Genomic DNA, 16,616 nt, shown 5'->3' on the forward strand with positions numbered 1-16,616 from the left:
TGCTGAATCTGGATCAGATCAGATCATTTTTATAGCCAAAAGGAACAAATCAACTTGCACTGGCTACGCAGCCCCCGACGTCACGCTCAGACTGATTTTCTGTCTCTCTCGCACGCACTCCTTGTCGTGTCGTTTAATATTAGCGGCGTCTGCCGGAGGAGAGCCATACTGACTTAGTATCGGGTATAACTGTAGAGTTGCGGTCTCCGCAGCAACTCACAACGTTCCCCCTCGTTTCCTTTGTTGCAGTGGCTTATAGTGTACCAGAGTTTAAATATATATATATGTAAACAGATATATAGGCCCTCGGTATCAGCAGATGACCATGACTGACTTAAGGACGGCGTACAAATAGGGTTGGTCGTGTGCTCTCTTGCTAGGCTCGGGTCTAGCTCGCCGGATGGTCGGGGTTCTTCCTCGCCTAATTGTTCTATCGTACTCCACTACATTTAATTAGTGCACTTTACGGGAACTATAAGTGATTATATAAAACAAAGGAAACTGAAATACTGATAGCGCCGACACGCCAAAAAAAAAAAGCCCTACTGAACCATTTCTATTTAGAGAGAACCTAGGTGTTGATTGTCCCTCTCTTCTGTACCCTCCCTACCATGACATTGCGTTCGAGTTCTTGCATTGTCCCTTGATCAATCCTTTACTAAGGTTTACCACATTTTATAAGATCCTGGCACGGATACTCGACAGGCCATTTTTATGATTTTAAAGATTCATTTCAATCCAAAAAGATTCATATTTTAATATAATGTGAGACTTCAATTTCAATATTCATTACGTTGCAGTTGTAGAAACACAACAATTGACTTAGCTTCTAATTTGTGGGTAATATTTCCTTAATCCTAATTATCATATAAGTTTAGTTATAAATTCATTATTTTAAAGCATGAAAAACATTAGGGTATAGATATATATATATATATAAACGAGAGAATAAGAATCGAAATCGTAAACAAAAGCTAGATCAGACTGGGGTGCATTATACACACTGAGCAGACGGGTTTGAATCATTATACACTGTATGCATATCTACACTTTCAAGTTAATAGGCTCTTTTGACCAAACTACTTTTTGCTGTACATAATTACTCACTCCGGCGTTATTGTCTTACGCTGATCGTTGGGCCCAATGATGTCGTAGATGTTGACCGCAGCTGTTTAAAATATGGAAATCATAAATATATAATGCATACAATACAATTACGCTACAAACACCGTCGCATAGTCATCAGTCAGTTGTTTTGGTTTTCATAATACAGACAGAAATTTAATTGTTATGCTCTATCGCGAAAATTGAACCAAAAGGTAGCAAACGAAGACAATTTAGTGTGCATATGCACATATGTATGTAGGTATGTACGCGCGTAACATCAAAGAGGGGTGTTAATAAAGTTTCAGTTACATTACGTTAAACTGCTGATGTTTATGCGTTGGAACTTGATAATGAATTAAATGTAAATTGGACAAAACTCGATCCTGTGCTGCTGCTTTGTAGACTGTTGACCGCCTGAAGTTGGTTAGAGGTCAACAGGTGCGATGTATATGGTTCCGGGCCGTACTGACGAATCTTCCGCCAAGCTTGTATTTAGTTATTTATGTCTGAGCAGCACTAAATATTCTTGGCGATTAAGGCTGATCTGTTCCACTTGGATCTTTGGAGATTCCGACTTGGTGGCAATATAAGGTCCAGAAAAGATGAATTATGGATGGAGTTGGAGAAACCTCGACAACTGTTCGCCTAAGCCAGCTCCCAGGGTAGTCTTCTCGAGACTATACCGCGATGGGGCAGCTTAGGTACACCTCCCTGCAACATAGGTTATGTCAGCACGTGCACGGCACTAATATGAAAACATACCTCTTTTCCCAAATATATCTGCACTAAATTCTTGTCATTCACTGACCACTGAACTGTACGGCACTTGTAACTATATGCTTCCAGCATATATTTGTGGAAATATATATATTTTCCGGATAGCACTATATATATGTGTGTGCAATATGTATGTTGCTCGCACTCGGAAATTATCACGTCTTTACAGATCGATCAACTTTCTTATATTGTTCAAAGCAGTAATAGACGATGGACTGAGTAGCCAGTGCAGCAGAGCTTTTGAGCTTTTTACTAACTGTGCAATCGTATGATCCAGAACATTCGCAGCAGCATAAAACGATCGTCTAATGCACAGCATAGCTTAACTGTGCAATCGTACGATTGCCGTCTATGCTTCCCACTGTCCGTCGCTTGTATGTGTTCGTGGGCGTTCGGACTTAAGAGCGGCTAAGGCTTTGATCCAACCTTAAGAGCGGCTAAAGCTTGATCGTTCGAAATATCACTAGGGGTCTCACGAGACGAAAGAAGATAACCAATTCCCTATATTTTGTGCTGGCTACTACACCACAGATAATTATACAAGACCTGCTCGACGAATAATTATCTGAAGAACTTGATTAGGAGAGATTATTTCCTGATTTGAATGTCTTTCAGATGATACACGCCGAGATATTTCTTGTTCCCATCGACCAATTCGTAATAGTACGGACTTCGCTTTTTAATTACCTGAGCGGGAATGAACACAGGGGCTAGTTTAGAACTAAACTTTTTTATAGCACTACTTTGTGTGAAATTTCTAGCATATACCAAATCTCCAATCTTTAATTGTGTATCACGGCAGCGCAAATTGTATCTATGCGAATTTTCTTCGTGTGCCTTATTGACATTCGCTTTAGCCTGTTGCCGGATTAGCTGCAAGGAATCGGGGTTCTCCATTCTAGTATCGTCGTTCAAAAGGTCTAGTTTACGCAAGAGTGCGTAATCCTTCCCATTCAACATCATGTTTTGACCAAATGCTAGAAAATATGGAGAATACCCTGTACTCCTATGTAAGGTAGATCTCAATGAACCACTAATGGCATTTAGGTTACAGTCCCAATTGGAATGTTCGTTACCGATATAAGCTCGTATCGCAGCTATCACGGATCTGTTCAGTCGCTCGCTGGCATTCGCTTGCGGTGAATAAATAGCTGTGCATTTTTGTGTTATACCGAAGCTATTTAAAAATGCCTGAAAGTAGCTAGATTTAAATTGGGATCCATTGTCTGACAAGATGACTTCTGGCACCCCAAATGTATAAAAGAGAGACCCTTCCAGATATTCACAGATCTTAGGGGCTGTAAATTTCTTCAAGGGACACAGAAAATGGAACTTAGTATTGTGATCAACAACTATGAGCAATCCTATGTTTCCCTTTTTTGTGCGGGGGTATGGTCCTAAGAGATCTATGTATAATTTCTGAAACGGCCTATCCGAAGTGAATGGTTTACCCATAGGAGGTCCAAGAATCATATTCGGACTCTTGGTCGTGCGACAAACGGTGCATTCAGATATGTACTTGCGCGTCTGGCTAACCATGCGAGGCCAGAATAAATATCTTTTAAGCTTCTCTATGGTTTTACTCATCCCACAATGTGCGGAGCTAGGGCGTCATGAGCTTGATATAATACGTTCGTAATTAACCCTGACGGAACCCAAAGTTTCCATGATGCGTTCTCTTGAGACTCATCTCCCGAAGCGAATACTGTCCTTTTGAAAACTTGACCGTCTATCACTTTCAAGTCTGGGAACTTACTCTGATTCTGTTGAATACTTTCTATTAAACTCAGATACTCAGCTGATTTGAATTGATCTGAGTCTAGATCAACCATGGGGTTTATTTGCGTGAGCTCCTCTATAGCCGGTTCATCCTGACGCGATAGAGTGTCAGCGACAACATTCAGTGTCCCCTTTCTATGTAGGATATTAAATGTGAAACTACGCAATTTCATAGACCATCTGGCTAATCTACCCGATAAATCCTTTTGTTGCATTAACCATTTAAGTGCTGCGTGATCGGTTATGACTACGAAGTCCTGTCCCTCAATATAAGAGCGGAATTTTTTTATTCCCTTTATGACTGCTAAGCACTCTAGTTCGGTAACCGAATAATTACGTTGTGCCTTGGATAATTTTTCTGACATGTAAGCAATTGGCAATTCAACGCCGTCGCGTTCTTGAGCTAAAACACAACCGATTCCGTAAGTGCTAGCATCACAGAGCAAAATAAAAGGTTTTGAGAAGTCAGGAGTTATCAAAATGGGTGATGCGGTTAAACAGGACTTTAAGGTCTCAAACGACTGTTGAGCATCATCATTCCACTGTAAATCTTTTTTCTTCTTAAGCAACTCGGTTAAGGGAAAACTAACGGTAGCATAATTTTCAACGAAACGTCGGTACCAACCGGATAACCCCAAAAATCGACGCAGTTGCTTAACGGTAACTGGCACAGGGAACTTCGAGATGGCCTTGATTTTGTCTGGATTTGTCTTTATCCGACCATTACCAATAATAAAACCCAAATACGTGATTTCTTTTATGCAAAAGTTTGATTTCCCTATGTTAATGGTTAGATTTGCTTTGCGTAGACACAACGCTATCTCCTGTAACAACAGTAAATGCGACTCGAAATCCTCTGATAAAACAAGTAGATCATCTAAATATACGAATACACGTGTCCGAAGATGAGCTGGAATAACTCGATCCATTAGTCTACAGAGAGTTTGAGCGGCATTGCAAAGACCAAATGGCATCATTTTATATTGATATAATGGTCGGTTAGGCACTGTAAATGCAGTATACTGTCGCGATTGTTCATCCAACGGGATTTGCCAAAATGCGTGTTTCATGTCTAATCCAGTGATGTAACGAGCGGGTGGTAATCGACTTAGAATACCATCAATATGTGGTAACGGATATGCATCCCGTCTTGTAACCTTGTTCACTTCTCTTGAATCGAGACACAGTCTATATTTTTCGCCTTTCTTTACCAAAACGCAATTACTGCTCCAGGGACTAGTCGACTCCTCTATAACATCGAGCGCAAGCATATTGTCCACCTCGGCAACCATCAATTTCTCTATGGCTGGCGATACCGGCCAATGTCGTTGCTTAACGGGAATAGCTGCTCCAACATCTATAGAGTGTGTGACTAAACTGGTACGGCCTAATCCTTCAGTAGCGAAAGATGGAAAACAACCTATCACTTTATCTAAGCGAATTCTCTCGTCTGCTGTCAATTTATGTAGGTTCGGTGGTTCTTCGACGTCATCCGTACCTCCAACATCTAATTCAGATACCTCTGCAGTGTGTGAGATTTTATCTAAAAGTCCAAATTTTTGCCAGAAGTCTATCCCCAAATAGACGTCTTGCTTGAGTTCAGGAATAAGAAACATTTCTAGGTCTGCCGTGCATCCACGGTAATTAATTTGTGTTACCAGCTTGCCTATAACCTTGCTTTCAGTATCGTTAGCCGTTCGTATTGCTCCTGAACACTTCTTAACCTTGCAATGCGCCAACATTTCTTTCGCGGCTGAACCTCCAATACAACTGATTGTGGCCCCCGAATCCAACAAAGCTATGTAATCACTGCCTTCAATGGTGACACTGGTGTACAGCCTGCTATCCGAACTAAGAAATATAGCTGAAACAAACTTGTTCTTATTCTTGCGAACCATCTTCCAAAATTGTCTCAAACGTTTAGTTGAACGTTTGGGCTTTCTTACAAATTTAAAACTATCTATCTTATCAAAAATTTTCTTACGCGTTGTAATATAATTTGCTTCCCTTTCAGGTAAAGGAGTAAATGAAAAATGATATGCCGTAGGCAGGGTTTCCTCTACTGTTTGTGAGCTGATCTTAGGCTCCCTTAAACTTTGGTCGTTCGTTAAACTAGTAGGTGATTCTTGCAAACTTTTTTCTAAGGATGTGTCTGCTTGTTGTTGTTTAACACATCCTTCTGCCGGTTTCCCGGAGGGTTACATCTGGGACATACCGGTTTGTAAGTATCTTTTGTTCCACACCCGTAGCAAAAGATCTTACGAGGACCTACACAATCGTCAAATTTATGACCTTTGTTGTCACAGTTCCAGCAAGTTGGAACTGACTGTGAAGTACGACGTTGTATTTGACACACTTCATTATGCTCGACCAAGTCATCGAATAGCTGCTCGCTATCGTCTGGACCTGACAATTCCGATACGTATGAGCGAAGAGTCCTTTGCTTGACCGATCTTATATCGTTATAAAACTGCTCGTGCTTACGTACCTCTCGTCGTAATAACGATCTATTGGCAATCTTTAAGTGAAGAAGCTCGTGGTGAAGAGTGGGCTTGGAATTTCTAATAAGTAGATTCACAACATCTTCTTCTGTAACCGAATTTTGAAGCCTATCCACGAGATCTTCGATAGCATATTGAAAGTCATCGAAGGATTCGTTTTCGCCCTGACGACGTTTCCTAATCTTTTCCCAGATATCATAGTCGGTCTCAACATCTTCAAATCTTCTTCTAAACTCTATACAAAACGTATCCCAATTAAAGTTTGGGTAATTTCGATGGAATTTCCAGTACCAATCACTAGCTTTTCCCGCGAATAAAAGATACAAGTGATCACAAAGCAATTGATAATTGTTATAAAGATTTTGTTGCGTTAGAGAACGTACTCGATAAATAAACTCATCCATCCTCATGCAAGTTTTTGAACCATCGAATTTAATGCGCCAATTCTGCATTATACTGGAAACTTTTGCTGGTGCTACGTGTGAGCTCGAATTACTTCGATTTGCACTCGCTCTTGAAAAATCTAAAAGAACTTCTGCGTGACTATCTCGTGCTTGACCGATACCCACGTTATTTGTTTGGTTAATGTTATTGTCACCGGAAACATCGGGAGAGATATGTTCTGGTTGCGTCAGCTGGAGTGACGCTAATTGACTTTGAATCAAAGATTCAATTGTTTTGCTTAAAAATGAAGTTAGTTGTTCCATTAACTGAGCCTGTTGAATGCTTACAGCAGACTGGACGTAGTTAGCGATTTCCACTTGAGAGGTTATTGGAAGGATTGTGTTGTTGGTTTCAGTTTCTGTTAGTGAGCGATCTAACCTGGATCGTTGAGTTGCTCTCGTATTCATACCCCTTCTAATAAACTTTTGGCCCTTTTTAGGTCGATTAGACGTTCCGTCTATTGTGCTAAAAGATTCGTTAGCACTAGTTGGTCGTGTTCCTTCGGCGTTAAGCTCGGCTAACAACGGGTTGTTAGAGAATGTTAGTGCCAGAGCAGAACAATCTAATGAACAGGTGGGACATTTTGGGTTTGTCCTAATCTGTTCCAAAATACAAAGTTTATGGAATTTGTGTCTACACGGGGTGTTGGCTATAATCTCACTACTTCCCAATACTTCGTTGCAAATTCCACAAAATGGTTCTGCTTCCTGCAACGCAGTTGTTATGTCATCTGTACTTCGCCTTACAGCCATTGTATATCAGACAATATTTAAGGAATTAAAGAAAAAAAAAAATAATAAAAAGGAATTATATAAGAAGGTATTAATTGTAATAATAATGTCTGTCTTTCCCACATGCCAGAATACTTACGAAATATCTATTTGGTTTCAGTAGGCTTTTCTATTTTCGTTAATATGGACTAATTATCAGTTAATGACCTCGTGCACTGAATCATTGGACAACTATCGCGATTTGGCAATATAAAATTGTAAATCCGAATAACTCAAGATGCCTAAAGTGAAAAAGCAGGTTTGCTTTGGTCGATCAATCCAAAATAAACTGAATTGGAACCGCTAAATCCTAAAACAATTCCTGTTTATTCTGATCACTGTATGATATTGCATAACTGTCTCTGATACTCACAATTCGATACTGTAGGTCTGTTTTGGTCAACCAATCCGAAATAAAATGAATTGCAGTTGCTTAATCCGAAAACCGAGTCAAAGTATAAATTTTGAAATCTTTAACCTTTGTGCAATATTTTGCAAAAGAAAATGTGTCGTTGAAATTTTGATGTATTACCGGTTGAGCTTGGAGAACCAAGGCAAGATTTGCTTGTCTTATTAAAATAAACGGCCTATATAGTAAGACACTATAAATCCAAATTTTAATATCGGCTCTGAATTGGTTTTAGATTCTAAGGCAAGTTGCCTGGCCCCACGTTGGGCGCCATAAATGTGTTGTGTACCAGAGTTTAAATATATATATATATAAACAGATATATAGGCCCTCGGTATCAGCAGATGACCATGACTGACTTAAGGACGGCGTACAAATAGGGTTGGTCGTGTGCACTCTTGCTAGGCTCGGGTCTAGCTCGCCGGATGGTCGGGGTTCTTCCTCGCCTAATTGTACTATCGTACTCCACTACATTTAATTAGTGCACTTTACGGGAACTATAAGTGATTATATAAAACAAAGGAAACTGAAATACTGATAGCGCCGACACGCCAAAAAAAAAAAGCCCTACTGAACCATTTCTATTTAGAGAGAACCTAGGTGTTGATTGTCCCTCTCTTCTGTACCCTCCCTCCCATGACATTGCGTTCGAGTTCTTGCATTGTCCCTTGATCAATCCTTTACTAAGGTTTACCACATTTTATAAGATCCTGGCACGGATACTCGACAGGCCATTTTTATGATTTTAAAGATTCATTTCAATCCAAAAAGATTCATATTTTAATATAATGTGAGACTTCAATTTCAATATTCATTACGTTGCAGTTGTAGAAACACAACAATTGACTTAGCTTCTAATTTGTGGGTAATATTTCCTTAATCCTAATTATCATATAAGTTTAGTTATAAATTCATTATTTTAAAGCATGAAAAACATTAGGGTATAGATATATATATATATATAAACGAGAGAATAAGAATCGAAATCGTAAACAAAAGCTAGATCAGACGGGTGCATTATACACACTGAGCAGACGGGTTTGAATCATTATACACTGTATGCATATCTACACTTTCAAGTTAATAGGCTCTTTTGACCAAACTACTTTTTGCTGTACATAATTACTCACTCCGGCGTTATTGTCTTACGCTGATCGTTGGGACCAATGATGTCGTAGATGTTGACCGCAGCTGTTTAAAATATGGAAATCATAAATATATAATGCATACAATACAATTACGCTACAAACACCGTCGCATAGTCATCAGTCAGTTGTTTTGGTTTTCATAATACAGACAGAAATTTAATTGTTATGCTCTATCGCGAAAATTGATCCAAAAGGTAGCAAACGAAGACAATTTAGTGTGCATATGCACATATGTATGTAGGTATGTACGCGCGTAACATCAAAGAGGGGTGTTAATAAAGTTTCAGTTACATTACGTTAAACTGCTGATGTTTATGCGTTGGAACTTGATAATGAATTAAATGTAAATTGGACAAAACTCGATCCTGTGCTGCTGCTTTGTAGACTGTTGACCGCCTGAAGTTGGTTAGAGGTCAACAGGTGCGATGTATATGGTTCCGGGCCGTACTGACGAATCTTCCGCCAAGCTTGTATTTAGTTATTTATGTCTGAGCAGCACTAAATATTCTTGGCGATTAAGGCTGATCTGTTCCACTTGGATCTTTGGAGATTCCGACTTGGTGGCAATATAAGGTCCAGAAAAGATGAATTATGGATGGAGTTGGAGAAACCTCGACAACTGTTCGCCTAAGCCAGCTCCCAGGGTAGTCTTCTCGAGACTATACCGCGATGGGGCAGCTTAGGTACACCTCCCTGCAACATAGGTTATGTCAGCACGTGCACGGCACTAATATGAAAACATACCTCTTTTCCCAAATATATCTGCACTAAATTCTTGTCATTCACTGACCACTGAACTGTACGGCACTTGTAACTATATGCTTCCAGCATATATTTGTGGAAATATATATATTTTCCGGATAGCACTATATATATGTGTGTGCAATATGTATGTTGCTCGCACTCGGAAATTATCACGTCTTTACAGATCGATCAACTTTCTTATATTGTTCAAAGCAGTAATAGACGATGGACTGAGTAGCCAGTGCAGCAGCGCTTTTGAGCTTTTTACTAACTGTGCAATCGTATGATCCAGAACATTCGCAGCAGCATAAAACGATCGTCTAATGCACAGCATAGCTTAACTGTGCAATCGTACGATTGCCGTCTATGCTTCCCACTGTCCGTCGCTTGTATGTGTTCGTGGGCGTTCGGACTTAAGAGCGGCTAAGGCTTTGATCCAACCTTAAGAGCGGCTAAAGCTTGATCGTTCGAAATATCACTAGGGGGTCTCACGAGACGAAAGAAGATAACCAATTCCCTATATTTTGTGCTGGCTACTACAGGCTGTCTCTGGATCAACGATTGGGCGCATTAACAGGCACCGCCCGATCGCATGCTTTCGCGTGCGCTGGCGATTTGGGCCCTCCACACTTGGCCCAGACCCTCCAGATCGTCGAATGGATCGTGGTCGGTCCATTCGTCGTCATGTTCGTCGTCAATTGCTTCGCAGTCCATATCGGATTCGGAGTCCGATATGGCTGCGGCGTCATGGTGCGTATTTGCAGTTGGTCGTGGTGATGGCTGTGTGGATGCTGCTGCTGCTGTTTTTGTCTGAAGTGGCGGCACTCCTCCCGTGCTCTCGTCCCTTGCCTGCAGCAGGTTTGTCAGTTTCGTCAAAATTGCTGCCAGCTTATCCTCCAGCTTTTTAATTTTTACGGCATATCTTTTCAGGATATGGGCACAGCTCCCATCGCACTGGGCGCCTGGCTGCTGCTGTAGCTGGGGTTGGCGTGGCGTCGGAGCACGATTTGGGATCGGCTGCATCGACAGGACCCTGTGGTGTTGGCGCCCCTCGGCCAGTGGCTGGGGATGTTGGTCGCGATGCTGAAGCTGTTGCCGATGCTGCCGACCCGGACCGCGTTGGCGTTGCTGCTGCGGCTGTGGGTGGAGTGGCTGTGTGGGTGGCTGCTGCTGCAACTGTCGCTGTAGTGGCTGCTGGTGACGTTGTGATGGCTGCTGGAGACGATGTGCTGGCTGTTGCTGCTGTATTGGCTGCTGCATTTGCTGTGGCTGTTGCCGTAGTGGCTGAGGCTGCTGCTGCTGCTGCCGTCGATGCTCCTGGACAGCGACCCTGTGGGCCAGGAGCCGCTGCCTGGCTGCCTTGTAGGCGCTGCAGCCCTTGTAGGCGCTGATGTGGGCGCCATGGCAGTTGTCGCATTTGGGATTGACGGCCCTTGGCTTGCTGCACTCCGTCGTCTGAGGTCCACCCGCGCATTTCATGCAGACTGCAGCTCGTCTACAATATGCGCGGGTGTGGCCAAACACCTGACATCGATGGCACTGGGCAGGGTCACGGGAGACTCCAAGTCTCTCAACCGTGACGGGCCTCCCACCCAGGCGTCGCAGCTTCAACACATCGAATTGACCACGGTCCGGTTTGGGGGCGATCTCAGCCTCGAAGAGGTTGTATTGGCGGCTGCGATCGAATCGATCGGGGATCGCCTGAGTAAACCGGACCGTGTACCCCTCGGCCTGCATACAGTCCCGGAACCAGTCAGAGGGCGTGGAATGGGGAAGACCTCGGATGAGGATCCTCAAGCCTCTGTCCTCCACAGGCTGATGCCCGAACTCGCCGTGCCGGATGTCATTGGCAATGGCAAGGGTGTGTGTATTGGGAGTGGCAGTAGTTGTGTTGGTGTTGGTATTGGCGATGGTGCTGGTGTGAGTGGCGGTGACGGTGTTGGTGTTTGTATTTGTGTTTTATGTTTGCTGCCGCTGCTGGTGATGGCGGCCCCGTCGTCTAGCCTGCTTCCTCCCACCCTCACCATCATCGTCACTCCCACTGTCGATGAGGGCGCGGCGTCGTTTTGGTGTTGGTGGGATTTGTGGCATTGGAGCAGGCTGGGCTATGGCTCGGATCGACCCTCTGCTCGAGCTCGAACCAGGTTCGACACGCAACAGGTTCGATCCGGTCGTGTGTGTGTGTGTGGCTGCCCGTTGGCCGTTTTGGCGCTCCGCTCTTGCGCGTCGGCTTGCCGGCTCTCCTTCGTCTTCTCCCTCTCCCGTTACTCCTGAACAGTTTTGTGCGTCCAAGAGCGTGAGAGGCGGGAAAAGTGGCAGTGAGAGCGGCGTCTTTTCGGTCTTTCTCTTTGTGGTTGGCGCGGTTTTTGTGACGGGTCTCGAGGGGGGAGTGGCTGTGGCCGTGGATATATCGGCCATGGCAATGGCTGGGTACTCACTCGATGGAAGGCTGTGGCGTCGGCGCTCTGCATTGGCTGGGGCGTTGGTGTTGGCGCCTGCGCCGAGGGCTCTGCTGCTGCTGCTGCCATTGGCGGTGTTGGTGTTGGTGTTGTTGGCTGCTGCTGCTGCTGCTAGGGCGCCTCTGCGGGCCGCTCTGCCGCCGTCGCTGTGTCGTCTGGTTGACCCTCGTCTGGCCATTCCTCTGGTCATGGCTGGCTGTTGGTTTGTGTGTTGGCGATCTGCTGCCTGTTTGTTGTTTTTTAATTGAAAAGTCTCTTGTGTGTGTGTGTTTGTGTTTAATGTATTTATTGGCACTTTTATTCTCTTTTTGGTTTGTGATGTGGACGGGAGCAAAAGTTTGTCAAGGTAAGTAATGGGTGTGGTGGAGGAAGGGCGGCACGGCACGGCACGGCACACGACAGACACCACAAAAAGAAAACAGGGCAACACAGAAAAAAAAACGTCAATGGCGACACGGCACAGATCGATAGATCATGTTCACCGAAAAGGGAATCTTTCCTATAGGCGATGGCCTTTTGGATGTAGATGCCGAACGCTTTAACGGATTGCTCGTGTTGCATGACATCAACGAGATCTACGAGGTGGAACAGACGCCGTTTGCCAGGGGCAAATTCGCCGCCGTTCGCCGTGCCATTCACAAGAACACGGGCTCCCATTTCGCGGCAAAGTTCTTGAAGCGACGCCGACGCGCACAGAGCAGCGACAAGGAGATCAAACACGAGATCGCCGTCCTAATACTCTGCGAGGGCGAGGAGAACATTGTCAATCTGAATGCGGTGCACGAGACCCGTTCGGACACAGCCCTGCTGCTGGAACTGGCCACTGGTGGCGAGCTGCAGACCATACTGGACAACGAGGAGTGCCTGACAGAGGCCCAGGCCCGCCACTGCATGCGAGAGGTGCTGAAGGCTCTCAAGTTTCTCCACGACCGATCCATTGCCCACCTGGACCTCAAGCCACAGAACATTTTGCTCGCCGGCGAGCGTATAGAAGATGGCCTCAAGCTCTGTGACTTTGGGATCTCGCGCGTTGTGTGCGAGGGCATCAATGTCCGCGAGATGGCCGGCACACCCGACTACGTGGCCCCCGAGGTGCTCCAGTACGAGCCACTCTCCCTGCTGACGGACATCTGGTCCGTGGCCGTTCTCACCTATGTCTTGCTCTCCGGCTTCTCGCCCTTTGGCGGGAACACCAAGCAGGAGACTTTCCTCAATATCTCGCAGTGTGCGCTCACCTTTCCGGACAACCTATTCGGTGGCGTCTCGCCAGTGGCCATCGATTTCATACGCCGCGCATTGCGAATTAAGCCAAACTATCGCATGAGTGCCGCTGGATGCTTGGAACATGTCTGGCTGAAGGATGAGAGCTCGATGGATAGACAAATGTATCTGCAGGCTCAGAGCGATGCTGAAGAGGAAGAGGAAGAGGAGGAGGAAGAAGACGACCTTGAGGATGAGGAAGTGGAGGAGCCAGTGGCCGAGGAGAAGGCAGAGGAGCAGGAACAGCAACAGCAGTCACAGGAACAACAAAAGCAACAGAAGCCAAGCAGTGGCAGCAACAAACCCACGCACAATGGCCACCATCGGGCCCACAGCAATGGGAGCAGTAGCAGCATCTCAAAAATACTCATTGCCACCGGGAAGCTCCTAGGAAGCCCCATAAGCAGCACCAGCACCAGCACCAGCACAGAGACAACGACAGCCATACACACGCTGACCAGCAATGGACACGGACAGAGCAACACGGTCTGCCTGTCCGCCAAGCCCACTCAGATCGTGACACCCACACGTCGAGCCTCCGACTCGGACAAGGAGAACACATACACGGCGACATTTGTGAAGAAGCCCCCGGTGCAGGCCACCATCCAGCTGGGCAGCAACGGCCTCGACGAGTCCGCCACAGTGGTGGCCACCCTGACACTCTTTCCCGATGCGCCCACCACACCGAAAGTGATCCGCAAGGCACCCACGGGAGAGTCCCATGGATCGGCCACCTCGGTGAAGGCTCTGGTCAAGAAGTTTCAGCTGGAGGAGACGCTAGTCTGCCCCGGACACAGCAGCACCAGCAGCCACAACGGCCACAGTCCCGTCAACGGGTGCGGCGGCAGTAGCGGGAGCAGCAACGGCAACAATATGCGACGCAGTGCAGGGGGAAACAGCAGCAACATCAGCTACTCGGCAGCAGCCGCGACAGCAGCACGAATGAACAGCATTCGCCGCGCCTCCGACCCGCTGATGGCCGTCTATAAGAAGCAGCCACAGAACAGCGGCGCCAACAGCAATAGTTCCAGCAGCAACAGCAACAATCCCAGCCCCGGCAGCAGTCCCAGCTCGGGCAGCACGGCCACCCTGCTCCTGAATAGCCATCGCCTGGCGTCCGCGTCCGGGCCAGCCAGCACGGTCGCCAGCACCTCTGTATCCTCAAGCAGCAGCACCAAAGCTACTGCCACTGCCCACCATCTGCACCACCACCACATGCACCACGACAACACGAAAAACGGCCAAAACACATGAAATCCACACTTACCTGCCAATCACCAGACAGAGCTGCCCAGCAGGAAGCTGCCTCGCCATCAACACTGACAATTCCTGCCAAAGGGAAGGAAAAGGAGGCCCCTTTCTGATGACGCTGCCGCCTGACTATGGCCGTGACGTCACGCCACTCCAAACATACAGCTGCCATTTCCAACGACGACGCAGATGCTGGCGCCTGTTGCCGCTCCACTGGGTCGCACCCGTCTCTCATGCCAATTATGTGAGGGCGGGATGGCCTGGTGTTGAGCCGCCGGACGCCAGCAAATCCTGCAAAAGAAGAAGGAGAATCAGGAGAGAGGCTGCCAATAAACACATATACTCACCTGCAAACGCCTCTCACGCCAACACAAACCAGACAAGGGTCGCCAGCAACAGCATCCAAACGCCGACAAGTACCTGCAAATAAACACAAATTAAAATCACACGCCAAAGCAAACACCTCCTCAACTGGGTGGCCGGACCACCAGCCACTCAAAACGCCGTTACAAATTGACGACGAACGTGGCCGAGGAGGCCAGGCCAATTCTACTGACAACGCATCCTGGGTGGCCGGACCAGCAGCCACTCGGATGCGGCCAACAACAATACAATCGACAACGTATCCTGGTGACCGGACCAGCAGCCACTTGGATGCGGCCAATATCACGATTCGTTGGCATCACTTTTCGATGCCAATGCCAACACACTGGACAATGCATCTTCGGGTGGCCGGACCAGTGCCACTCGGTCTGCTGCACCAAACCAACAGACAGATGCAACGTGGGCGGCCGGACCAGAGCCGCTCGCCATCAACACCATCATTGCCCACGATGCACGCCAAAACTCACAACCAGCCAATAAACAACACACAGGGGGACAACAGAGCCGGCCGGTATACGGCGTAATGTTCGCATTGCGTTTGTTATGCCGGCCGGTGCTTCGTTGTAGTTGTCCTCCTGTTAGAAATAAAATAAATATAATTAATATGTTTATATGTTGTAAATGTATGTCAATTATCGTTTATTTTACCTCGTCTGCATCAATGTATTTGTTGTAGATGTCAATCCTGTTGTTTCTGTAGTTTTTGCATGTCCGTAGATAGTTTGTCCATAGTTTTAGTACTTGCCTGTGATATTAGGAATAAGTTTTTGTAAATTAATGTAGTTTTCTGTAGATAATTGTATATTTTTCGTAGTTTTCTAATTAGTTTTACCTTCTTACTCTTCTTCCCAACCTATCTGCCATTCCCATAATTCCCCTTGACACGTGGTATTACCAAAAATACCACGCAAATACCAGACTATGACCGATAACACACCAAAAAGCCATTTCAAATTTAAAATGCATTTATCAATGCCCAGTGTGTTATCGGTCGCAAATTCGGCAATTTATGCCCAGCCAATTCCTCCCCACCCCCTACCCACTTCAAATGCCACTAAATGCCAAATGCGGTTGAGCAGGAGCAAAATTAACACTGCCAACCTCCGCCACTCTGCCAAACGCCCCAATAAAGCCATTTCAACCGCCCATATGATGCTATGCGGTCGACTCTTCGGAGCGTCACGCGCCCGGATCGAAAGATCCGGAAGTTTACAGTATCCGGGCGGTTATACGGGAGCAGGCATTTATCCCCCCCCCCCCCCATCCTATCCCATCTCCTGTAACGAGTAACGAAGAGAATCTTCGCACGATGAAGCTGGTGGTCGGCTAACTGAGAAGGAGTACGCGCTCGCTTCCACGGCTGATCTCTGGTCGGAAATGGGGATGGGTTCTTTGGGGTAACCCTCCAGTTAGGTTGCTTCGCTCCTGCTGGTATTATTTTATTAAAATTCGCGTACTCTTTTTGGGAATGGGAGGGGGACAGACAAGGAAAGGATCGTTAGGGATACGGAAAGTATAGTGGGGCAAAGATAGTGCAGAGAAGGAGTAGGGATCTACCACCGCGGCGGACATCTCTGTTTTGC

General features: G+C 46.0%; 1 protein-coding gene across 1 annotated transcript; it reads left to right on the forward strand.

Annotated features, from left to right (window-relative positions):
* The first annotated feature begins 12,597 nt into the window (after positions 1-12,597).
* LOC117194511 (death-associated protein kinase related-like) lies at positions 12,598-14,762 on the forward strand. Its single transcript, XM_033399061.1, has 2 exons — positions 12,598-14,635; positions 14,737-14,762. Exons 1-2 carry the CDS (start codon positions 12,613-12,615, stop codon positions 14,760-14,762), a joined length of 2,049 nt encoding a protein of 682 aa, XP_033254952.1. The 5' UTR covers positions 12,598-12,612.
* The last annotated feature ends 1,854 nt before the right edge of the window (positions 14,763-16,616 follow it).

Source organism: Drosophila miranda (assembly GCF_003369915.1).
Source record: "Drosophila miranda strain MSH22 chromosome Y unlocalized genomic scaffold, D.miranda_PacBio2.1 Contig_Y3_pilon, whole genome shotgun sequence".
NCBI lineage: Eukaryota > Metazoa > Arthropoda > Insecta > Diptera > Drosophilidae > Drosophila > Drosophila miranda.